The sequence below is a fragment of the Cynoglossus semilaevis genome, chromosome 6, assembly GCF_000523025.1.
Source record: "Cynoglossus semilaevis isolate Cse_v1.0 chromosome 6, Cse_v1.0, whole genome shotgun sequence".
NCBI lineage: Eukaryota > Metazoa > Chordata > Actinopteri > Pleuronectiformes > Cynoglossidae > Cynoglossus > Cynoglossus semilaevis.
In genome coordinates, this window is record NC_024312.1 from 2,462,551 (window position 1) to 2,486,973 (window position 24,423).

The 24,423-nt window shown below is 45.4% G+C and overlaps 1 protein-coding gene across 1 annotated transcript in view; it reads right to left on the bottom strand.

Annotated features, from left to right (window-relative positions):
• Positions 1-19,095: 19,095 nt before the first annotated feature.
• tes (testis derived transcript (3 LIM domains)) overlaps positions 19,096-24,423 on the bottom strand; it is a 7,279-nt gene continuing 1,951 nt past the window's right edge. Inside the window, 7 exon segments of the mRNA XM_008311187.3 lie at positions 19,096-19,948; positions 20,236-20,394; positions 20,481-20,696; positions 21,516-21,658; positions 21,661-21,834; positions 21,837-22,086; positions 22,820-23,324. Of these exon segments, the coding sequence (XP_008309409.2) occupies positions 19,757-19,948; positions 20,236-20,394; positions 20,481-20,696; positions 21,516-21,658; positions 21,661-21,834; positions 21,837-22,086; positions 22,820-23,324 (1,639 nt within the window). The 3' untranslated portion in view covers positions 19,096-19,756.

Here is a 24,423-nt window from a genome sequence, read left to right on the forward strand (position 1 = left end):
CACTCTGTCCCTCACTCTGTCCCTCACACTCTGTCCCTCACACGGTGGACGGTTGAAGTTTGACCATTTGAATAAAATACTAAACGTGGACCAGATTCAGTTCAGGGTCAGACATTCACTGACCGTCACTGACCTGAACTGTGTCGACGCAGCAGCTCTGACACAGAACAAAGGCTTCAGATCAGAGAGAGACAACAGGTCCAGAACTGTCCCCTGTGTCCCCAGTGTCCCCTGTGTCTGAGCTCAGAGACAATACAACAGCACAATGGACAGAGTTCCACTGTCTGTCACTGTGACTGACCGTCAGTGTTGGTCAGTGTTGGTCAGTGTTGGTCAGTGTTGGTCAGTGTTGGTCAGTGTTGGTCAGTGTTGGTCAGTGTTGGTCAGTGTTGGTCAGTGTTGGTCAGTGTTGGTCAGTGTTGGTCAGTGTGTGTTTAAACCACGGCTACAATCAGATCAATTATGATGATAATTTATCCTGACTGATCATCATCATCAACATCAACATCAACATCAGCAGGTCACAGGTTTGATTCCCTCCAGGTGTGAATATTAATTATGAAGACGTGAGGCCACAGCGTGACCTTCGTCTGACCTTTTCATCCTGCAGTTTAATCTCTAACCCGTCGACCAAACAACCACATTCCAGCACGTTCCAGCCGTTGTTCCCGGCGTGTCTGTGTCCTGACGTGGAACAGTGAGGGACGCTTCCTCTGACTTCACTAGGAAAAAATGTCCGTTTGTCCCCGGGTTTCCAACAGGAAGTGACATCACTGCGGCCGCGTCCTGTCACAGCCACAGTACGACGTGATTGGACGGCCTGTGATTCCATTTTGACATTGATTTATTCAGGCGTCAAATAATCAATACAGGATTTCCTAAAAGAATATTTAAAAATATATGGTTTCCTAAAATGTATTTATTGAATGTTATTTAGGTGTAAATAAATCAATAATTAATATTGAAATTAAATTAAAATGTAGTTAGAGTTAAAGTCAGAAAAAACAAAGAAATAAAAAACAAAAAACCAAAAGTGTTGGACAGAAATACGAACACAGAAGAGACGACACGGATCCTTCAGCGTTCATCCTTCAGCTGGAGCTGGAAACCGTTTCTACAGGTTGATTTACTGGAGTTGATCAACTTAAACGACTTCTCCTGCAGTAAATCTCAGAAACGTCACGTCTGAAAACACGGGGATAACGAGGAGCAGATCAGTTTGGAAATCAAGTCCAAACTCTCCATAAAAAATGCAGCAGATCGTCACTTATGATTTAGGCGCCTGGACTGAGTGGGGTCGTCGCCCACGGCAGCACAAACAAAGGTCCAGTCTGGGCGTAAATACCTGCCTGTGTGTGTGTGTGTGTCTATACTGGTCATGTTTCTATCTTTATTTTTGTTCGATGTCATGAATCACTTCTCTGTCTGTTTATTTCTGTCGCCGCAGGTTTGTGCAGCCTCCGCTTCTATCAACGACGTTTCTGTTTCACACAGTGGGCAGTGGATGGAGACGGGCTGCAGGGGTCAGAGGTTTGATTCCAGCTGAACAGAGCTGCACCAAAGTTCACTTTTCAGTGTTTTCCTTTTTGTCTTTTAGCAAAAAATTAAGAAAAAAAAAGACTACAACATTAGAGCAAACCACCGATGAGTCAGAAGGCGGAGCTAACCTTACTGTAGCTCTGATTGGACGCTGAGGGGTAAATAAAGATAAAGAGATAAAAATGCAGGTGAGGAGGACGGGGACGAAGCTGTGGAGGAATGTCCTGACAGGCCTGTGGACAATGTTTGTTCAGAGACGGAAACATTTCACAACCAGCCTGAAACATCTTAGTAAAGAAGCCAACACTGAAGTATCACTGAAGTATCTCTAAAGTATCACTGAAGTATCTCTGAAGTATCTCTGAAGTATCTCTGAAGTATCACTGAAGTATCTCTGAAGTATCACTGAAGTATCTCTAAAGTATCACTGAAGTATCTCTGAAGCATCACTGAAGTATCACTGAAGTATCTCTAAAGTATCACTGAAGTATCTCTGAAGTATCTCTGAAGTATCTCTGAAGTATCACTGAAGTATCTCTGAAGCATCACTGAAGTATCACTGAAGTATCTCTAAAGTATCACTGAAGTATCTCTGAAGCATCACTGAAGTATCACTGAAGTATCACTGAAGTATTACTGAAGTATCATTGAAGTATCACTGAAGTATCACTGAAGTACAGCTGTTACTGTGATGGTTAACGACGGGTGCGTTTCTCAAGACTCCCCCCAAAAAAAACCATCATCATCATCTGCCCCTAAAAATAAAGAGGGGGTTGAGGGGAGGGGGAGGGGGGTATAATTCCTGGTTCTTCTAACCCTGACACCTTACAGAGTATCACTGAAGTATCACTGAAGTATCACTGAAGTATCACTGAAGTATCACTGAAGTACAGCTGTTACTGTGATGGTTAACGACGGGTGCGTTTCTCAAGACTCCCCCCAAAAAACCATCATCATCATCTGCCCCTAAAAATAAAGGGGGGGTTGGAGGGGGGGGGTTATAATTCCTGGTTCTTCTAACCCTGACACCTTACTGACAGAAATACAGGCTGGGTCTGACACACCCAGCTGCTGCTGCTGCATGAGAATCAGCATCATCTTCACACACACACACACACACACACACACACACCCGTGCAGCAGCCCACAGCTCCCAAACCGCAGCAGCTCTGACTGGGAGGTGGGAGTAACTGTTTAAAGATGTTCAGATTCCTTCTGTCGTCCTGTTCTCAGCCCTCTCCGCTCCATCACGCTCCGTCAGGCGGAGGAATTCAAGGGTTCGGCTCTGGGTTGGCAAAAACAAGGATTTCTGGAACGCCGTAACAGACGACTGCACCGGAGCGATCCTCTGGATGCCGTCAGGAATCTGTCTTTCTGTTGTTTATTTCAGACACAAACATCCCAAAAAAAAGGACGTCATGGAAACGGCAGCCTCATAATCCAGCTGGTAAATCATCGTTAAAGTCTGACCACATTCAGTCTGACCACAAATCATTACATTAACATGTAATATGGACCACGCGGTGGAGTGGTGGTTCCTCCTCCTGCCTTACAGACAAAAAAAAGCTTGGTTCAAGCCTTGGAGTTAACTGGTAATACTAGTCAGTACTGGTACGAATACTAGTCAGTACTGGTACGAGTACTAGTCAGTACTGTGATCTGGTTCATTCACCACAGACACTGACTTCAAATACTTCAAATACTTATTCTGATAAGGCAGGACCTGATACGGCTGCCACAGGGGGCGCCATTCAGTATGTGGTTCCTCTGGAGTCGAACCCAGGACCTTCTATAAGGCAGGTGTGAGAATGGAACCAGTATAAATGTGAAAGGAAAGGGTTCAATCCCCCATGATCCTGAAGGAACAACGATGCAGTTGAAGAAGGTACGCTAACAATATTAGCTAACAATATTAGCTAAGAATATTAGCTAACAATATTGTTAGAAAACGAAGACTGAAAACAACAAAAACAACTCCACTCTCTGAAAACAGTGACTGAAGCTGAGCGTTGATCACCACGACAACGACAACAAAGAAATATTTCAAAGTCAATCCTACAGACGTAACGCTAATTTACACTTGTTTCCAGCAGACGTTCTGTGTCGACGCCTCAGCTTCTGGTTCTCCTCCAACAGAACCTTGTGTTTTGTAGTTGTTTGTGTGAAACCGTCATCGTTTGGAAACAAAAGAACGTTTCTAGGTCAGAGATATAAGTTTACAAAGGCTGACAGATTCTCTTTGTAGGAAAAAAACAAAACCAACAAACATCACCACATCACCAAACTGGTTAAAGTTCACCGACCCCGGCGACCTTTGGTGTTCCACCAATCATCAGCTCAGACTCAGACCTCAGCCGATCGATGACGGACGTTCACGCCACATTCCTGATGGACACAGTTCAGTGTCGGCCGCTGAGGCGTTCTCTCACCACACCTGACACCCATATGGAAGGTGTGGCAGCACTGAGGACCCGCCAGCCAATCAGAGCGCGGGCCCACAGACACACGCACAGAACCTCCCGGGTAGTTTTCCACAGAAATAGAACCGAGGGAGGTGAACGACGGCCTCACACAGACGCTGCACGGCTGGACAGCCGTCAGGAAGGTACAAAGGTTTCAATTCACAGGACGACGACGGGGGGGGGGTCAGTGAAGAGGGGGGTCTGGTTTAAAAGATGCCACATTGTGTGGGGCATCTTTTAACAAACGGTTCCAAAGGTTTCAGAGATGTTGTGCTACTGAAAGGCAACAACAACATGTTTTGTACGGTTAAACAACAAAACACGTACGACGCGGAGGAGGACGTATGTAAATAGACGGCGTCGTGATTTGGTCTTGAACCTTGATATCATGGAGGTCCACTCCTGTTGGCCACCTCTGGGCCACCACCTAACCCCAGCAGTAAAACGTCAGTCAAACGGAGGTCGACCAACACAGAGGAGTCGGATCATCTGAGCTAACACAACTGAGGTGAAGCGTCGTCATCCTTTGGCTTCTCCTTTAGGGGGCGCCACATCAACCTCCATCATCTGCCTCCATCTAACACCAAACCAACCAATGAATGAGTGAACAAAGACAAGGTCAGTTATCTGGAGTGTCACAGTGCTCATTAGCGCCTCCTGGTTGCTCCTCTAGATTAGCATCATGGTTTAACCAACAGTTCCAGGAACATTAAAAAAAAAAAATTTAACAAACGGTTCCAGAGGTTGTGCTACTGAAAGGCAACAACAACAACAACAACAACAACAACAACAACAACAACAACAACAACAACAACAACAACAACAACAACAACAACAACAACAACAACAGGTTCCGTCTCAACAGTTCTACGACATAAACACGGTCCAATCGTCTCTGATTGATTCTTAAATTCTTAGTTCAAAACCCTGAAGTTCTCTGGACTCCAACCCTGGATTTGAACCAGTGACTCGTTGTGTTTGAATCATTTGAGGCTGAGTTCACTGCCCTGGGAAACACTCATTAAAACGATCTGGTTCTGATTGAATCCAAATGATACGATGAGGAGGAGGAGGAGGAAGAGGAGGAAGAGGAGGAAGAGGAGGAGGAGGAGGAAGAGGAGGAGGAAGAGGAGGAAGAGGAGGAGGATCTCCCTGTGGCAGGAGGCGTTGCTCTGTTGCCAACAGGCGGTTGCCATGTTGGGAAGCAACCACAGCGCCGTTCAAACAAACATCCCCCCTCTGAGGGATACAGAGTCCGGAGGTTCCTGGTGAAACTTCACTGTCAGCCTTTAATTAGACGTCGTTTCTCACTTGAAGATTCACTCTCTCTCTGTCTCTCTGTCTCTCTCTGTCTCTCACACACTCTCTCTCTGTATCTCTCTCAAAACATCCCATCCAGGGCGGGACACTGGCCACACTGTTACATCCTCTCTGCCCACACACACACACACACACACACACACAGGATTAAAAAGTTCAACTGATTACACAGAAAAAAAAAAGAAAAAAACATGTAAAGTTGACATTTCTGCCTCCTATCTGGGCAGCTGGGTACTGACAGATTTTAGAAGAAAAAAAAAAGAAAATTAAAAGTTTGGCCTGTCAACATGAACTTGTCAAGTGTTTTATTAAATTTATGACATTAGTCGAGTCGAGTTAGCAGAGGCAATGAAAACAAAAAAAAAAAAAAAGAAAATCAGAGGAGGAGGAGTTGAAGAAGATCTCTGTGAGTGTCTTTCTTCAATTCCTGCCACTTTATCAGTGTTAACTTCAACTAAACAGGCTGAGGTTTGAGTCACTGATGAGGTCATTATTAGAGTTCATTACAGAGACTTTGGTCTGTTGTAGAATAACAACGTTATCGTTTTTGATTACAGAGACTTTGGTCCGATTTCTGTTGTAGAATAACAACGTTATCGTTTGACGTCTTTACTAAAAACCTCAGAATATTAGGAATCTACAGTGAGTTCACTTTTTAGGAATCCGCCTCTCTCTCTCTCTCTCGCTCTCTCTCACACACACACACACACACACACTTAGCGTCTCACGGTGCCAACAATGTCAACATTATGGCGGAGCCAGACAAACCCTCCACAACATTCCATTCAGGAAGTGTGTGAGGCAGATAACAGGCCACGTAGGAAGAGGCAGCCGTGTGTTGTTGTTGTGTCAGTGTCCGTGTGTGAGTGTGTGTGTGTGTGTGTGTATTCACAATGTGTTGAAGGAGCGGCGCTGGAGCTGAAGCTAATTAATAAGAAGCAGGAAGTGCAGCATTTGTTTTCTTTGTGTAGCTCAGCTTGTAATTAGAGGCGTTTGTCGCCGCCCCTCAGGTCGCCGGGCGCCATCTCTGACCAGAGGTCACGCTGCTGAGCCAAGACTAAAGGGACAGTGCAGGTGTTTTTGACACGGCGCTTCGTCATTACGTCACCAGAGGAAAGTCTTGTTTCCTCATCTCGACGATTAAGACGTCTCTGTTTACATTCGCCGGTGGCGCCGCCATCTTTTTCTTGACGCCCTTCGTTATGACTCACAGAGTTTTTCAGACCAAATCGTAGAAAACAATAATAAATCACTCTTCCTGTTTGGATATCTTACGTTGCAGCTAGGAATCGAACCCCAACGTTAGTCAAGGATCCCAGATTATGAAGGTGTGTTTGTCTCTGTCCATGGTTTAGACTCACCCAAACCCAGAGACCGCTGTGATTGGCTGCAGCTAACAGTCCTGTTAATACCTCCGTCCTACCTGTGTGTGTCACTAAAACGTGGAGAAGAAGAACTCTTGAATTGGTTGGATAGTTCTTCAGTCAGTTGGTTTCTCAGTCTGTAATCTCAAACCGAGGGGCGCTGGATTGAGATTAAAGAGCAGGGAAATAAAACTGTCCTTTAATCCTGACAGGGTGAGATTATAAAACGATGTTTGTCACAAGTGTCAGAATCATCATGTGATCGGACCACCGTGACTCCTCGTCCGTCCCCCCCCCCACTCCTCTAACACTCCCGACATCGTCCGACCGAGGTGGAGCGGCACTACAGTGTCTATATAAAGCCTCTCTCACCCAGCAGCCTCCCTGACCCCCCCTTTCCTCCTCTTCTTCCCACAATCCTCCCTGCCCGGCCGACGCAGAGTTTCCTGGACTCGGTTCAGGAAAGAAGAGGAGGAGGAGGAGGAGGAGAAAACGAGGGGTGTGGAGGATGGAAAGTTAGAGACGGATTCAAAACTACAACACACTAATACACACTGATACACTCTCTCTCACACACACACACACACACACACACACACACACACGAGCCACTAGTGGAAGACACAGTAATAACAGGTTTGGACGCCTTCGGTTTCACCACAAAGTCGGAAATTTTATCAATGAAAATGATGAAACGAAGGGAAGTTTTTGATTTTTTCACTTCACGTCACGTCGTCATTTGATTCATGTATGCAGACGACATTCACCTCTACATCTGTGGTTCTAGAAAGTTCTTCTTCTTCTTCTTCTTCTTCTTCTGTTCTTCTTCTTCTTCTTCTTCTTCTTCTTCTGTTCTTCTTCTTCGCTCCTGTTCTCCACTTCTTCCTCAACACGTTTGTTTTCAGTTTCTTTCTCCACTTCTTCCTTCTTTCTCTCTCCTGTGGCGTTGGCCGCTGAGTTGCGTGGTTCCTCCCTGGCGTTCCCGCTGTTCCTCATGTGCCGTGACTCACTCTTACCACTGAACAACAGAGTTCCCTTCTTCTTCTTTCTGCCTGAGTTTTTTTATTTTAATTTTATTATTTTTTTTACAAGTGTGTGTGTGTGAGAGTGTGTGTTCACTGTGAGGTCCTTCACTGGAACAAAGGCCAGTGTTCAAGAGGTTGGTTGGAGTTGACACACAGCAGCAATGTTGCCAAAAGACCTTGTGGCAACAGGCAACAGATTCAATCTTTGAGGAAGGAATTTTGAATCTTAATCTGATTTTGATCTCTCTGAATAAGGAACATTAATATTTCTATTTTTATAATGAACCTCGAGGAACTCAAAGTACTGGGTACTGGGTACTGAGTACTGGGTACTGAGTACTTAACAAAATAAAAACACACATATATGGAGCTGTTCTTGTCTGCTGCTGCTGTTACTGCTGCTGTTCCTGCTGCTGATGATGCTGCTGCTGCTGCTGTTACTGCTGGACCTATCACCGCTGGACCTATCACCAACCAGGACCAGGATCCACAGAGATCAGACGTCCTCCGTGTCCCCAGTCAAACCGTCTGGACTTCTGTCCACTCCGGTGTCTCCCTCTCCGTCCTCCCACTGTAACTTGTTGACAACTGGTATCTATGGCAACACGCTGGTTGCCATGACATCGGGGCAGAGGGGGGGGGTTACACAACCAAGTGTCATCGCGGCTCCTCCGACACACACACACACACACACACACACACTGCTGTGATTCAACATTCTGGGCTTTGGGTCAAAATCACTGAGTCACAGCAGACGAGATGGAACGTCGTCCACGGGAAACGTCCACATTTTTTAAAAATGATGCCTCTGCAGAGGTATTTTACAGCTGTGTGACTGAATCAAACGTCTCTGAGTGGAACTTTTTCCACAGAGCGAAGAAATAAGAGTTTTAAAAAACCCCAGAGCAGAGCCGAGTGGAACTTTTTCCACAGAGAGAGTTTTAAAAAACCCCAGAGCAGAGCCCCCCGGTGGTGACTGGATGAACCTGCTGCGTGACGAGGCCAGCGCCCCCTGCAGGAACCAGATCGTCAGGAGAACTCCCCTCACCTGGTTGGCCCTGGTCCAGCTGACCAGTTTTGACCCCCGGTGTTTGGGTGGCGTCAGAACGTCCTTTGAACTCTCCTTTGAACTTTCCTTTGTTTGTAAAGGCAGAACCAAAGGCGTTCCTGCAGCGTTGTCTGGACCTCGGTTCGTTCGGTCGAGGCCACATCACAGCGTCACGTTTCAGGTTTGGAACTCAACGTTAAAGTGGAAAAATCCAAGAGGCTTCAGCTGCCAAATATGAGGGAATTCCGAAGGATGTCGAGAGTTTGTCAAAAGGCCTGACAGGGAAAACCCTCCCATCCCACAAAATTCCTTCCACAGCCACACACACACACACACACACACACAGATGTAATCTGTAGGCTCTATTCATGTGTTTCACTTGTGCCTACAGTTCACCCGCAGAACTGCAGGTTCGTTTTCAACAAAGGAGTCAAATCAACGTAACGACGACTGGAAAAACAAACGAGTTGTGACTAAAAACGGAACGATATTCTCCAAAGTATTTTTCGTCCTTTCTGGTTCTGTAGTCTTATGTTAGTACCAGTATCTGTTACTCCTGCACCACTGACAATTTACATGTTCGTTATTTTCACACTGACAGCCACTAGAGGGCACTCTAGCAGGCTAGTACTCTGGAGCAACTTGTTTTATTTTTCATTATTATTATTTATTTTTCGGCCAGACTCTGGAGCAACTTATATGTTTTATTTTTTATTATTATTATTTATTTTTCGGCCAGACATTTTCATGAAACTGCCCTTTAAGTCGTGTAAAAGATAACATTTTGCGAGTGAAGATAGAACCAATAAAAACTTGTCCTGTCCTGACAGTAGGTCGTACAAATTAGTCTCGCAAAACCTGAACAGAAGCCTGAAGAGACACACGCCCCCTGTGGTGGAATGTGGGGAACACAGTTACAGTCCATTGTTCCTGTTACGGCGGTTTTATAAGCGAGTGTGTGCAGAGGCGACGAGCGACAGATCATTCCTCCGACAGCTCCGTGGAGCCGCACATTGTGAGCGCTCAGGATTTACGACGTCTGACAGGCCGAGTGTATTCTCCAGGAGTCGCAGAAACACTGAGGCTCCTGTTCACGGGTCCTGCTGAGACGCTTTACTTTATAGACACACACAGAAGTGCATCGTGGGAAACACGTTGGACCTTCAGAAACACATTTGGTACCACAGCTAGCATTTGTCTTGTCCATGCGAGTGCGAAGGGTTAAATCTACTTGTCTATTGATGTTGGAATCTGCATAAAGATGCTAAGCTAATCTATTAAGATAATGATCCTGGCTAGCTTAGCTGCTGCTGTTTCCGCTTCTTGTTCTGTTCTTTGACAACATTGACAACAGCTGTGTATTCTTTAAGTTGCACCACTGCCCCCTACTGGGCGTGAAAATATCTCTCATTCTGGCAAGACCGCAACAAAAACAGCTGTACTTGGAAGAGTTCAGTTCAGTTCAGTCCGCAGCCACCTAGTGTCGAACTACGGTACCTTTGATGGAGTACAATAACGCAGTACTACAAATATGTTAGTACTTCGCTGCCTTTGCCAGTTTATCCCGACCTTTGAAATACCAACATTCCGTTTCACCGTGTATTTTACTGCGGCGTCGTCGTCGTCGGCATCGGCGTCCAGCTGCTGTGCGTCGTCGGCATCGGCGTCCAGCTGCTGCTCATCAGCGCCACAGCTGTCCACCTACTGACAGTGTTAGTACATTCTTGATCCGTACAGTACCACCTGGAGACGAGTGAAGAAGGGAGGGGTCGAGGGCGCAGCTCCGTCGGAGGGTGGAAGTCAAATTCCTCGGTTCCGTTGATGATCTGTTTCTATTTGGACTGGGCTTCAGGAACGTTCGTGCTGGAGTCAATCTTTGGGAATGGTTTTTGTAAAGATGACGTTGGAGTGGAGGGAAACGAAAACAAAACAGAAGCTGCTGCAGGTTTCTTTCTTTTTTTACCCACTACAGAAACACAAATATTCAGCGTCTGGTTCCGTCCATGGTCGTCCTCCTGGGTGTGTACTACACACAGTACTGCAGTATCAGTGTACTTCAGTCATTTCCTGGGCCTTCACAGCTCAGTGACTATAATTGTGCCTAATCATGGAGGCAGATCCACTTTGACACGAATTCGTCCGTGACCGTGTGGAAAGTGTTTTTACCAGACTCCAGGGAACGCTAACGTTTCTTTGGAAATGCTGTCAGTTCTGTCTGAGTCACTGGTTAGGAAACATGAGCCAATCAGGGTCAACTCAACTCTGAGGCAACATTTACACTCTGTCTACGACAAGTTAAGGTAGAGACATTTTTATACAAAGTTATTCTACAATAACCATAACAATGTTCTCACCCAAACCCTGAAGGAACAGCAACTTGAATCGCTGTATCCGACGATTTGCCGATGATGGTATGATGTTCATTATTGTTTATAAACTCGGGTCAGGACCAGACTCCAGCGCCTCACTGTGGAAACTGTGTGAACAAAACAAATATTTTAATAGTAATAAAACCTTTGTGAAGTTTTTCCAGAGATTCTCCTGTCGTTGTCTGGACTAAAGTCTGGTTCTCACAGTCGGCCAACACCACAGGGGTGAGAGTTCATCTATGGACAGAAGAAGAAGATACGATGTTCTATAAAAACAAACAAAGCATCGCTTTAACCTTTGCTTTGTTTTTTGGAATGTAAAACAAAAAAACAGCTACGTTCACTAGCAGCTTGAATGTTTTCCAGTCGGACTGACGTGTTTTTACAGTTCAACTGTGACTCTCTGCCTGGAGGAAGTTATGCCGTCGACAAGACCAAGAAGAAGAAGAAGAAGAAGAGACAGGCTCAGTTCTGCCCATCAAGCCTGAACGATTACCTCACAGACGAAGAATGAGAGGTTGGATTCAAACTCCTGCCAAGAGACTCTGAGACTCTGATGCGTCTCACCTTCATCAGGACAAACGCTCGGAGGAGATTCAGACGCCACCGCTCTGTTGAGAAAACATCACATCATTTACTACGACTACGATGGGTTTGAAGACCATGTACATTTTTCAGTTTATGTTTTAGATTTTTTTTTTTCTTTTCTTTCAGAAAAGTCCGACACGACTAACCTGTTTATCTCTGGAGAATGAATGAAATGTGGGAGTCAGTCAGAGATCAGGTGTAGAGCAGGTTGGACCACTGACATGGTGTATACTGACACGGTGTATACTGACGATGGCAGGTTGGACCACAGACACGCTGTATACTGACACGGTGTATACTGACACGGTGTATACAGACACATACTACGAAAAGTAATGAGTAGTATGTATTGATGTACTTATACTGGTGAAGAACTCTACTACTCCACTAATACTCATTGTTGTTCAACAGATTGTACTTCTCGACCAAAGACAGACAGGATGTTTTTTTTTGTTTGTTTTTTTAAATAAAAATGTACACCAATTTAACACCTGACGATACATTGACAGCTTGCTTGCTAACCGCAAAGCAACATAATGTCGTTGTTCCGCCACCTGAAAGACTTGGTGTGTAATTTCACTACTGACCTCCAGTCCTTGTCCATTACTGTAGTAAACACTTCTGACTAAGTACTGAGTACTGAGTACTGCGACTACTTTCTACATGTAGAAATACAACAGGTCCATTATGGTACGCAGTAACTACATTACCGTATTGTCGGGATTATAAATCGCTCTGAAGTACAAGTCGCACCAGCCAGCTAGAGTGCCCTCTAGCTGCTGTCTGTGTGAAAATAACATGTGAAATTGTATATTTTAATATATAAATCGCACCTGAGTATAAGTCACAAACACAGACAAAGGATGGAAAAAAAGTGAGACTTATAGTCCGGAAAAAACGGTACTTAAAACTTCATAATCGGAACTTTTTTTGTTTCTTCTTTTTTGTGCTTTGCGATTACGTGAAGCCTGAACAAAGGTTCATCCTTGTTGTTCCCCGGGGCGACGTAATTGTATTAATACTAGATTTGTTGTTGAAATACAACGTGATCACATTCTTTCAGCAAGTACAGACCAGCATCACACACACACACACACGCGCGTGTCTGTGGGAGGTCCTGACGATGTTGAAAACTCCTGTGATTTTGTTGAAACAAGTTCCTCTAATTATGAACGAGATCATTTTCCACTGACTGAACCATAAACCTGGCCGTCACCTCATTGGTGCAGGTCCAGGATCCAATGACAGGAAATGATCCGGCGCCTGACGACAGCCTGAGACATTCATGTCCTGGGGTCAGTTTTTTTTTTTACTCTTCTTTTCTTCTTGGATCAGGGTGCGTTTGTTTTCTATGACTCAGTGTTTTTCCAGCAGCTTCTCCTCCGTGCCACCGCTCAGAGTCGTCCGTGGAAACACTCCCTCCAACAAGAGGAGCGGGAGAGGCTGCAGGGTCAAAGGTCGATGGTCGCAAGGTGTGAGGCGAGACAGCGTTGACACAGAACTTTGTTGTTGGAATTTTCAGTAGAGAATGAGAGGAAGTTTGTGTGAAGTGAATGGACAGTATCTGTGGGTGAGGAGGAGGAGGAGGAAGAACATGTGCTCCCTCCCTCCCTCCCTCCTCCTCCTCGTACTTGTTATCTTCCCTCCAGCTCACTCTCCACGGTCGGGTTATTAAAACATTGTGGTTATCAGAGAAGAAAAGGTCGACTTTCTGTAAACCGTCAGCGCGGTCACAGGACGGACAAGGTGTGAAGAGAAGAGAAGAGAAAATAAAGAACGACCATGGATCATCTTCAACCATCACACCCTGAACCTGGGCTGACACACACACACACACACACACACACACACCTTGTGTGTAAAGGCCGACCAGAGGCAGCTACTGATGTGTGTGTGTGTGTCTGTGTGTGTGTGTGTGTGTAACTGGGCCTTGGTTACAATGATAATAATATAATAATAACCTAAAATAATATGACACAGAGTTGAATGTCATCATTTTTTAAATTTATTTTTTCATGGGCCCAAAATCCCTAGCAGCGCCCCCTGGTGTCATCTTGTAGTCCTCAGTGAGACCAAACTTTGGGGCTGATGAATCAAACATGTGGGTGAAAGAGTGAAGGGGGGGGTTGTTTGTTTGTTTTGAGTTTGAAGCTGCACCCAAACATTGATCTGATCATCGTTTATGTTGGGACTAAAGTTTGACATTAAAAAAATAAACAAATATAATTTTCAACTTTTCACCAAAAACCGATTGAATGCTAATTCTGTTGCTAAATAATGAAGCCGTCACATCCTCACCCTGGTCTCCCCCTCTCCTCACCCTGGTCTCCCCCTCTCCTCACCCTCATCACCCTCAGCCTTAATCCTCAGTGAGAAGAAAAAAAAGTCACGCTGGAGTATAAATTAAAGAAAGAAAGAAAGAGCGGTCAATTTCTATGACCATACAAGGCAACATCACCCTCCGGTCCGGGACTTTTAAAGACCGTTGGACTCGGATCCTGGTGCCGGCCAAAACTCTGGGGAGGAATTCTTAGCTGGTTACAGTACAGAGACGGAGGAGCTTCTTCTTCTACTGCGTGAAGGATGGAGGGACTGAGGTCAAAGGTTAACAGGGTGAGAGTGGAGAGAACATAATATAAATGTGCAGGATGACAGACGGACCAGAGCTGCACCAGTCAACAATAAGGTGGCTCAACCTCTGGTCTTTTTCCATATTAAAAATTCCATCATTTTGATGAAGCAGGTGAATAAAACACACGGCTGTTTTTTGTCTTTCTGTTCCAGCGATGGTTGTGTTATATTTTGGATTGTTGATTAATCACGGTTGATTATGATCATGAATAATCATGATTCAGTAACAGCTCCTGGAAAACGTGACCTCGTACTAATGACTCGACCAACAGGAAGAGGCCGAGGCTCTGAGCTCATTCTGTATTTCTGTGCAGTTGAAAAAATGTCGTGTTAATGTTTTTCTTTTTAGCCTGAAGTTTTAAATCCTGACCTTTTTTGACCTCGTTGTGTCACGTGATGATTATGTTGTTTCTGCAACAAAAAAAAAACAAAAACCCTAAAAACCTGAGGGGTTCAAGTTCAACTCTGCTCCTCACTGAGAGTAAACTCTGACTTTGAACTGGAATCAAACCTCCGTCAGAGCTGTGACTGGTCTGAGTGAGTCCTCGTCCTCTGGACACTGGACACTGGACTGGACACTGGACGGGACTGGACACTGGACGGGACTGGACACTGGACACTGGACTGGAGTGGACACTGAACTGGACTGGACTGGCCACTGGACTCGGGACTCTGGACTGGACTGGAATGGACTGGACTGGACACCGGACTGGACGGGACACGGGACACTGGACTGGAGTGGACACTGAACTGGACTGGACTGGACGCTGGACACTGGACTGGAGTGGACACTGAACTGGACTGGACTGGAATGGACTGGACTGGACCCTGGGCTGGACTGGCCTGGACTGGACTGAACTGCCTCTGTTCACTCTGCTGTTGTTTTTCTACAACATGTTTCACACTTTAGAAAAAGGTGCAGACGCAGACACATCTGTGAAGTTCTGCTGCTGGGATTGGTCATAATCTTCATTGTCCAGATGAAACCACCATCATCATCATCATCATCATCATCATCATCATCATCATCATGTTTCTTCTTCTTTTTGGACTGGAGCACTGATCACATCTGTGAGAAATCTTCTCGGCCACAGATTTTTCCATGTTCCATTTATGAAGAGGAAGCGTGTGGTTGACAATAGCAGGAAGAGGAAACTTTTAAAGTTTGGCAGCAGCAGCAGCAGCAGCAGCAGCAGCGTTGATGGTTCAGTTGTCGTTTCACAGCCGTGGAGCCACCAACCACTCAGCTGGAGCTTCAGTGTTAAACTAACATATTTCTGTGTCTAACACGATGGCGTCACTGGTCCAGACTCTAGGGTTGAGTCCTGATGTCCTACTGACGACCTACTGTAGGAGGTCAGTCCATGGACTGTGACTTTAAGGCCAGTCTGTGTCACTGATCACTGACTCTGAGCTGTTACAGTGAACTTATCATGAAGTGTAAACAGTAACCATGGAGACGGACGTCAATACAGGACGGAGGTGTGAGTCAGAGAGAGGCTCATAAAACAGAGCAGGGTTCAAGGTTCTCCCATCAGCACTGGAGATGATGAAGATGATGATGATGATCATCCCTCATAACAGACACAGACAGATGGACTGGACAATAAACTCACAGTGTACACCCACAGTACTCCGTAGTACGTACAAAGTCCATGAGACATTAATTCACCAGTAGTTTTGATTCTGGGGGAAAAACTCACTGAAAAAATGTCTCAAGAAAAATGTTATTCACTGCAGTGTTTCCTGATTTTTTTTTCTCTACAGCGCCCCCTTCTGTAGACAGGACGAGGGCCAATAGTTTTGTTCCCCCTGGTGGGGTCTGCCCCCCAGTTTGGGAACCACCGGTAAAGCATACTTGTGGGCTGGTGACAAAAAAAAACCAAAAACAGTAACTGTCCACTTTGTTCTGTACTGTAGTACGTGTACTGTAGTACATGGACTGTAGTACACCAGTAGTAGATGGACGTGTACTGTAGTACGTGTACTGTAGTACATGGACTGTAGTACACCAGTAGTATCAGTACTTATTGACCGTATCAGGTTCCTCCATCTTCAGTGTTGACGCGGCGCTCAGAGACCGTGTTTGATCAGATGCTGTTCAAACAAACCTGACCTGACTTGACTTGACTTGACGTCCTCCGCTGCAGGCGTCACAAACAAGAACGGCTTCTGTTGCTGCAGAGTTTTCTGGAACCTCACATCTGCACTTCCACAGAAGAAAAACACAATCAAGATGTCTGGGCCTGTTGTAGTCGCCACGGCAACGGGGACTTCCTGGCAACGAGTGGGCGTGGCCCTGGACTCACCTTCAGACAAAGTTATTAATGAATACTGAGAGGTGGTTCACAGACGGTGGTTCACAGACGGTGGTTCACAGACGGTGGTTCACAGACGGTGGTTCACAGACGGCGACTGAAATGATGCCTTTTAGATTCAGAAGACGGATGAATGTTGACGTCACATGGTAGTTCAAAAAAACTGTATAAAGTCCTGATCATTTGGAGGTTTGAGTTTTGAGTTTTGAGGTTTGAGTTCTGTTTTTCACGTCCTCAGATCCTTTGGAGACACAGTGAGAGGATCAAAGGTCAACAGGTGAGGTCACGTGGTTTACCAGACACTGTTCAAACACTCAGTCCAACACCGAGGCTCCAATCTTTAAAAAGGAAGAGTGACCCCTACTGGACACTTGCACACTATGCACACCCTCCGTGGTGAGGAGTGCTGGTTCCTCCTTTCCTTCTGTCATCTTTGTGGTTTATTCTGGTTCTCAGTCCAAACTTGTTTATCATGGTCTGTCCTGTTATACCATGCTGTTAGATCAGTTGTTCTCAAAGTGGGGGGCGGGCCCCATTAGGGGGTGTTGAGCAGGAACTGGAGTATAACTGGTACTGCTGCTTGACCAGCCCACAGACGCTACGGTCTGGGTGAGGCTCTGATTCTGATTCTCCTGTCGACTGGAGCAGCTTCTGAACTCCAGGCCATAAAATACAGTCACTCTCTCCCGTTCTCCGTCTCCTCTCCACCCGCTCTGGAGGAATGTGGGCGGTGGCACGAGAGAGAGAGAGAGAGAGAGAGAGAGAGAACTGGCATCTGAAGCAGCTGAGGTAACAGGCCTGCAGTACTCTGTTGTAGGATGGAGTACTTCTAGGATGGAGTACGAGGTAACAGGCCTACAGTACTCTGTTGTAGGACGGAGTACTTCTAGGACGGAGTACTTCTAGGATGGAGTACTCCTGTGTATCAGTGGACCAGCAGTAAACCTTACATCAGTCCACTGTGTCGTGGAGCTCAGTGAACTCTTCACTCCTTCAACAGGAGCGCGGTGCAGAGTCAGGCAAAAAAAAAAAAAAGATGCAAATTCCAACCAAGACCTCGCCCTGCTTCACAACACGTCGTCTCCATGGTAACACAACAGGGTTCACTAATATCATATCTAAAGGAAGACGTGGTGGGGGGTGTGGGGTCAGGGTCGTGGGGGGGTCCAACCTGGTGACGATGAGCGTGTCCAGGTGATTCTGTCACAGCAGGTCGGGTCCAGTGAAGGAGGGGAAACAGCAGAGCTGCTCTGGGCTCAACGCCACGTCAGACAATGGAGCTCCTCACAGACGGAGCTTCCTTGAATTGTTTCCACTTGACGGAGGAAAACCCAGACCCTGAGCGGTGAGAATGTTTCCTTTTCCCCCAGGACCACGCTGATCCACATCACATCAGGGTTTGAACTGACACAGGAGGTTCAAACACCTTCTCCCAGGTTCTTCCAAACTCTAAGATTCTAATCTTTGGTCAGATGTGACAGTTTGGTTTGAAAGTTTTAGCTGCTTTTTTTACTGTAACCTTCTTGATATTTGGTGTTCTAACATGTGTTTGTGACTAGGTTTAAGTTATCATTTAATACAAGCTTGTCTGGAGTTAGTTTGTGACTAGGTTTAAGTTATCATTTCATCAACTGAGCCATAACTTCTCTTGTCTTCTCCCTATGACATCATCCTAAACCTGTAAAAAAAAAACTTTCTACAAAGCAATACTATTGACTAAGAATTGGGTTGAAATAAGCGACATATAAATGTATAGAAAGTGTCAAATTAATGAACTCGTTCACCTCGACATCCCTGACAGAAACAAAGCGTTAACGACAGCAGTTTCATTTCACAAACGTATTTATGGCCAAAAGAGGAGAAAGTTAAAGTGCAGTTCACTGAAAAAGAGGACGTTTTTGACACAAAATGACTGACAATATTCTGATGTCTCCTGATTGACAGTGTCAATTAGAAGGAGGGAAACAGGGGGCAGTACTGAGAGAGTATGGATGCCAACTATTACTGCCAGTCAACCAACCAATCAATCAATCAATCAACCAACCAATCAATCAATCAACCAACCAACCAGGGTTTTTCACAGTTCAACAAACCTGGGATTAATGGGTTAAAGTACAGTGAACGCTGCATCAGTTACAAGCTAAAGCTAAAGCTAAAGCTAAAGCTAAAGCTAAAGCTAAAGCTAAAGCTAAAGCTAAAGCTAAAGCTAAAGCTAAAGCTAAAGCTAAAGCTAACAGCTTTTCCTCATGGCAGATTTTGGTGTCGACTGATTAATGTAATATATTTTAAATATTATCAGTAAACCAAAGCCCTGACACCAGGATGTACAGTATATATATATATAAAAAAATCATATTTTTAGATTCCTAAAATTTAAAGAAGACAAGTAACATTAACTGTTTGGCCTCTGGTTCAGACTAGAAAATGAATGTTGTGTTGATGGTGATGGTTTATTCTCCCACACCAACGTATCAACGAATCAATGTTATGGAGCTGATATTTTTCTGGAATAAATATTCCAGTCAGAAAAGACAAGATAAACATAAATGTTCTATGACACATGGACCTGGTTGAACCTGATGTCGTAGATGGTTCAGTCCAATGTTCAGTGAACTGGGCCTGAGTATTTTGTAACGTTCATATTTGATGAGGTTTAAAGCAAAAGTAATAAAAAAAAAAGTTGGAACTGACCGACTCTGATCTGGATTAAAAAGTGCTGGAAGTTTGGACTTGAACAAAGATTTTCTTATTGCTGCGTGGAGAAGAACTGACATCAGTAGTTTCTTATCACCCAATCAGAAATGACTTCTTCAGCAGTAGATCAGTGCTAATACTTTTTCACAGGCAAAGAATTGAAAAAACAAATAAAGTCAGATTGTCGTCTCGGACTGAAACTCATGAGTAGAAAAATCACAGTAAAAAAAAAAAGAAAAAAAAAAGAGTGGATTGAAGAGACAGAGTTATCAATACTGTGATGGACAGAAAGAACCCACGTCCAAATCAGACGTCAGGTGTTCGGGTTCAGCCCAACCTGGTTCCGTGAGTAGGTTCAAAGGTCAGCGATGAGGAGCAGCAGTAGCAGGTTCCTACCACTAGGCCATGATTTTTTTCTTGCACTCCACGGAGCAGAAGAGAAAACTCTTGAGGGCCATGAAGCGCTGGCCCACCAGACACTTGGAACAACCGGAGCACTTGAAGCACTGTGGCTCAGCGTGCCAGTGGAACTCGCCGTAGGAAACCCTCTGGGCCTCGGGGTCCACTGCCTTTTGGCAGGAAGAGCAATTCTGCAGAGAAGGAGAATTTATCTTTTTACTGTCAAAACAATAACCTTTTTTTTCAAGAATCTCCTGATTCTCCTGTACCACTGAAAATGTAGAAAACAATAAGTTTTTTTTCAAGGCAGTATCTGATTCTCCTGTACCACTGAAAATGTACACGTTCATTATTTTCACATTGACAGCCACTAGAGGGCACTGGTGCGACTTATAGTCCAGAAATACAAAAGCACAACCATTGGGCAATCCTAACGTAGTTTCCTCAGTAACCAGAGAGTGAAGGGAGCGTCTCTCACCACAGCATGGTTCTTCATGTAGCAGGGCTTACACACAGGCTTGTCCTTCTCCATCACGTACGTCTCTCCGGCGAGGATGCGATCGCAGTCGAAGCAGCAGAAGTGCTTCAGGTGCCAGTTCTGACCCTCGGCCTGAGTGTATTCGTTACTGAAGATCAGCTGTGGATGGACGCACGTTACGGTTAGACTCAGAATGAACAGAAAACAAAGACATCATTGAAGTCCGACTGATCGGGCGTCCTCACCTCGTCACATCCTCCGCAGCGCGGCTTCTCACTGTCTCCGTAGTGGCGTCCGCAGTAGAGCTTCCCTTTCTTCCAGAAGTAGATCATGTCCACCAGCAGCTCGTTGCAGGTGCAGCACACAAAGCATGCTGGGTGCCACAGTTTATCGTAGCCGGCCCTCTCGGCGTAGACGGCGGGCTCGCCCATACGCATCGGCTGCTGACAGTGACGGCACGACTGCAGACGGAGAGGGAACGGGTAAACATGAACATGACGTCACGACTGGTCGGTTTAATATGACAGAGCGTCCTGGTCTCTGGTCGAGAAACACTAGTTCATACAACAATAATACAACAAAGAGTTATGTCGTTTCAGAACTTCACACAAACGCTCTTTTATTTTCACTTCAAAGTCTCCTTTTGATCTGACAGAAGAGCATTTTATTATGGAGGCCATTTTGACAGCGGGCCTCAGGAAGTCCCAGGCTGGTGAACTGCTCAAAGGATCAGACACTTTCCTGAAATTGTGCAGAACGACTGCGTGGGTCACAACCTCACGACCCTCTTTGTACGAATGTTCTTAGGTTTAGATCACAGAATACTGCATAATCTGAGAGTCTAGTACTTCTTCAGAAGATACTCTGATCTGAACCAGGTATTTTTATAAAGAGTAGAAAACTGTTGGTGTTGAACCTTTACGTTCACACTCACACAGTATTCTTTCAGCTCATCATATTATGATGAGTCAGAAACAAAAATTAAAAAGTCAAATAAAAAACTGACAGCATAAATCTTAGATGCACATGTTAAAAGTAATAAAAATGCTAATCTGTGCCACATTAGCTAATGTAAATCATATTTTTATGCTTCAACACTGGTGGCAAAGACCACAAGTAAAGTTAGTGATATGGCGCCATCTAGTGTGTACTCTGAGTATAACACGCTTCCTTAAATGTTTACCACGGAGAAATTGAGATTTTTTTTTACTCGTAGTGAAGTTTCATTCAGTATAAAACAGGTGAAAAACAATCATCAATAACAGAGGATTAGAACTTACAAAGTTCTGCTGTGGGAGTCCAGACTGTTGACCTCCAGGGACGACCATGGCTCCAGCAGTAGCAGCAGTGCCAACAGCGCCTCCTACAGATGGACTAGTCCCCGCTCCTGCTCCTGCCAAAGCATTGTTACCTCCTGGTCCGAGTAAGCAGCACCCTGACCAACACCACCAGCTGTGGCTCCAGGTCCAGATCCTGCACAAGTCCCAGCTCTCTGACCACCTGCCCCGACACCAAAGCCTGCCCCTCCAGCCCCAGGTGCCCCTCCAGCCCCAGGTGCCCCTCCAGCCCCAGGCGCCCCCCCAGCCCCTCGCCCTCCCCCTGCCCTCCTGCCTTCACCAGGGCCATCTCCTCAGGAAGAAGAACATCTCCGACGCCCAGGGCCTCGTCCTTGTACTTGCGGACAAACTGCTGCATTAGTTTGACCTCAGCTGGACTGAGTTCATGACATTTGGACGGGTCCTGGTCGTGCTCCGGCAGCTGACGGTCCATCTGCTGCCGACGGTAAGCAGCTCCCTCTGTTCCGGCCACAGGGCGTTTCTCCGGCGGCAGCAGCTCGATGTAACGCACGGCCTGGAAGTCAGAGAGAAAAATCAACAGAATCCGCTCGGTTCAAACGTTCCGTGTCCGTGTGAAGGACGAGGATGAACAGACCGTCCGTGACAGACGCTGTGGTCCAATCAGAAGATCAGAAACCAAAAACACGGTGCTCCAGACACCTGAGCAGACTAAACAAGGACAGATGTGAGGCCTGTGAAAAGCAGGAAGTGGGAGAACGTTTTCATCCAAAGGCTTTTGGTTGAGTGGGTGTAAAACCAAATTTATACTTTGTTTTTTTCATTATTATTGTAAGAACTGAGAAATTAAGTCAATTCAAGTGACGAGCGTGAGGTCATAATGAAGGAACAAAAAGATAGAAAGAGGAAACTTTACTAAACTAAAAAAGACTTGATCATGTGACCATGTTCCCCATGAGGTCATAATGAAGGAAGACTTGATCATGTGACCATGTTCCCCCACTGAGGCTGTTCTGGACTGACTATTAAAGTTCACCAGAAAACACAAGCAGAGAGAGAGAGTAAGACAGAGAGAGTGAGAGAGAGAGAGAGTCACTGTTTAAAAAAACTTGGTGACATTTTTCTCAAAATTTAAAAACTCTCTTTTTTTGTTGAAACAGTTGTTGTCAAAACAAAGCCAACTTCAGCAGTGGAGACAGTGGAGTTTAGCCCTCAACCACCGGGGGTGCTGCTGCTGCTGCTGCACACACCCTAGCTGATTACAGCATAACATGTTGTCATGAACCTACCAGATATTTGTTAGCCACAGGGGGCGCCCACTCATAGGTGACGGACGTCATTGGTGAATCTTTGGAAACTGGCATCAGATTGGCCGCCGTGGCACTAGCAGGGACTGGAACTTTGGACGCCATCACTGGCGTACCACCTGCTGCTACAGGCTGACCCTGACCCTGACCCTGACGCTGACCCTGAGCCTGAGCCTGAGCCTGACCCTGAGCTCCACTAGGTGGTGCTCCTGCAGAGGCTGCAGCAGGCTGTACAGACGTGGCCATGGCAGAGGGAGGAACCACGGAGGCCGCAGCACTGGGTGGTAGGACGTAAGCGGGGGAAAGAGGGGGCAGAGTGATGGCCACCATGTTGCCCTGGTAGCTGGGGACGCCGTCAGTCTTCAACTTAGCCATGAGGGCGGTGTACTTGGTGTCCTCGAACAACTTGCCTACTTTCTTGTTCTCCTCAGAGTTCATCGCCACGTCGTGCTCTGCCAGGCCACATTTGCAGTTTCTGCAGATTTTTCTAGAGAGAAAGAATGAGAAGACATTCAGGGCTGTGTGACGTTAGGAAAGTTTTGCCCTGACCGCTGACCCTTGACCCCTGGCCCATTTTAAAAGCAGCATCAAACCATTACAGTTTGTTTAGCATTTTGGAGGAATTTCTGATCAGTTCACTTTACTGAGGCTAAGGTTTTAGTTGTGAAAGTAACTAAGGATTTTTTCATATAATTTTATAATCACTAAGTTATTTTATGTTTCAGTTACTTTGTAACTAAACTTTCTGATCTTTGGCTTTTTTTTTTTAACTTTTTTACTGTGTGTGTGTGTGTGTGTGTGTGTGTGTGTGATACTTATGCTTTACTGTCAGATTTCCTCCATGGTTGGTCTGCAGAGGTTAATAAACATCTATAATGTATTTAAACCCTGATAACTCTAGTTAGTTCTCTAGACAGAGACTTTAGATCAAAAATGCTGCTACAAAAATCCACAGGCGTCAACACAACTGACTTCATAGTTGAACAGTTTTATTGCAAAATCCAGGGCATGCTTCAACGTGACCTGGTCTCAGACTTCAAGGAACAAGTGAAGCCGAGTGAAAACCCTGTTTGAATTGTTTGGGTTGAAAAAATATAAACTGAGAAGTGAAAAGTGTAGAGTATTAGAAGTAATAGTAGTAGTAGTAGTAGTAGTACTGTAAACCCAAGTACTGTCACGGGTTGTGAGGTGCAGCTGCATGTGAAACAAAGACAGAGCAAAAGAAGCTGAACTAACAAAAGTGTTTTTTCTGTGGTGTGTGAAAAGACAGATAAATTACAGCGAGGCTACGTGAGAGAAAGAGATTTTTAAAAAAAGGACAAATTAATGCAGTACTGAGGCCGACTGATATAAAATGACGTCAATGTTAAAGTCACTCCAGGTATAAAAACAGTCCAACAGTAACTATTTATTATAAAAAACTAAACCCATGGATCTTGGTGCTGGGTCTGCAGTCAAACCAGAGCAACTGGAGGAATGTTCTCCAGAAAACTGTTCAAGTGTGGATAACAAAGTTGTCATGAATCACGGGTTCAAAGCCCAGACTGACACAGAGGGTCAGTAAGAAAGGAGCAGCTGGGGGGCTG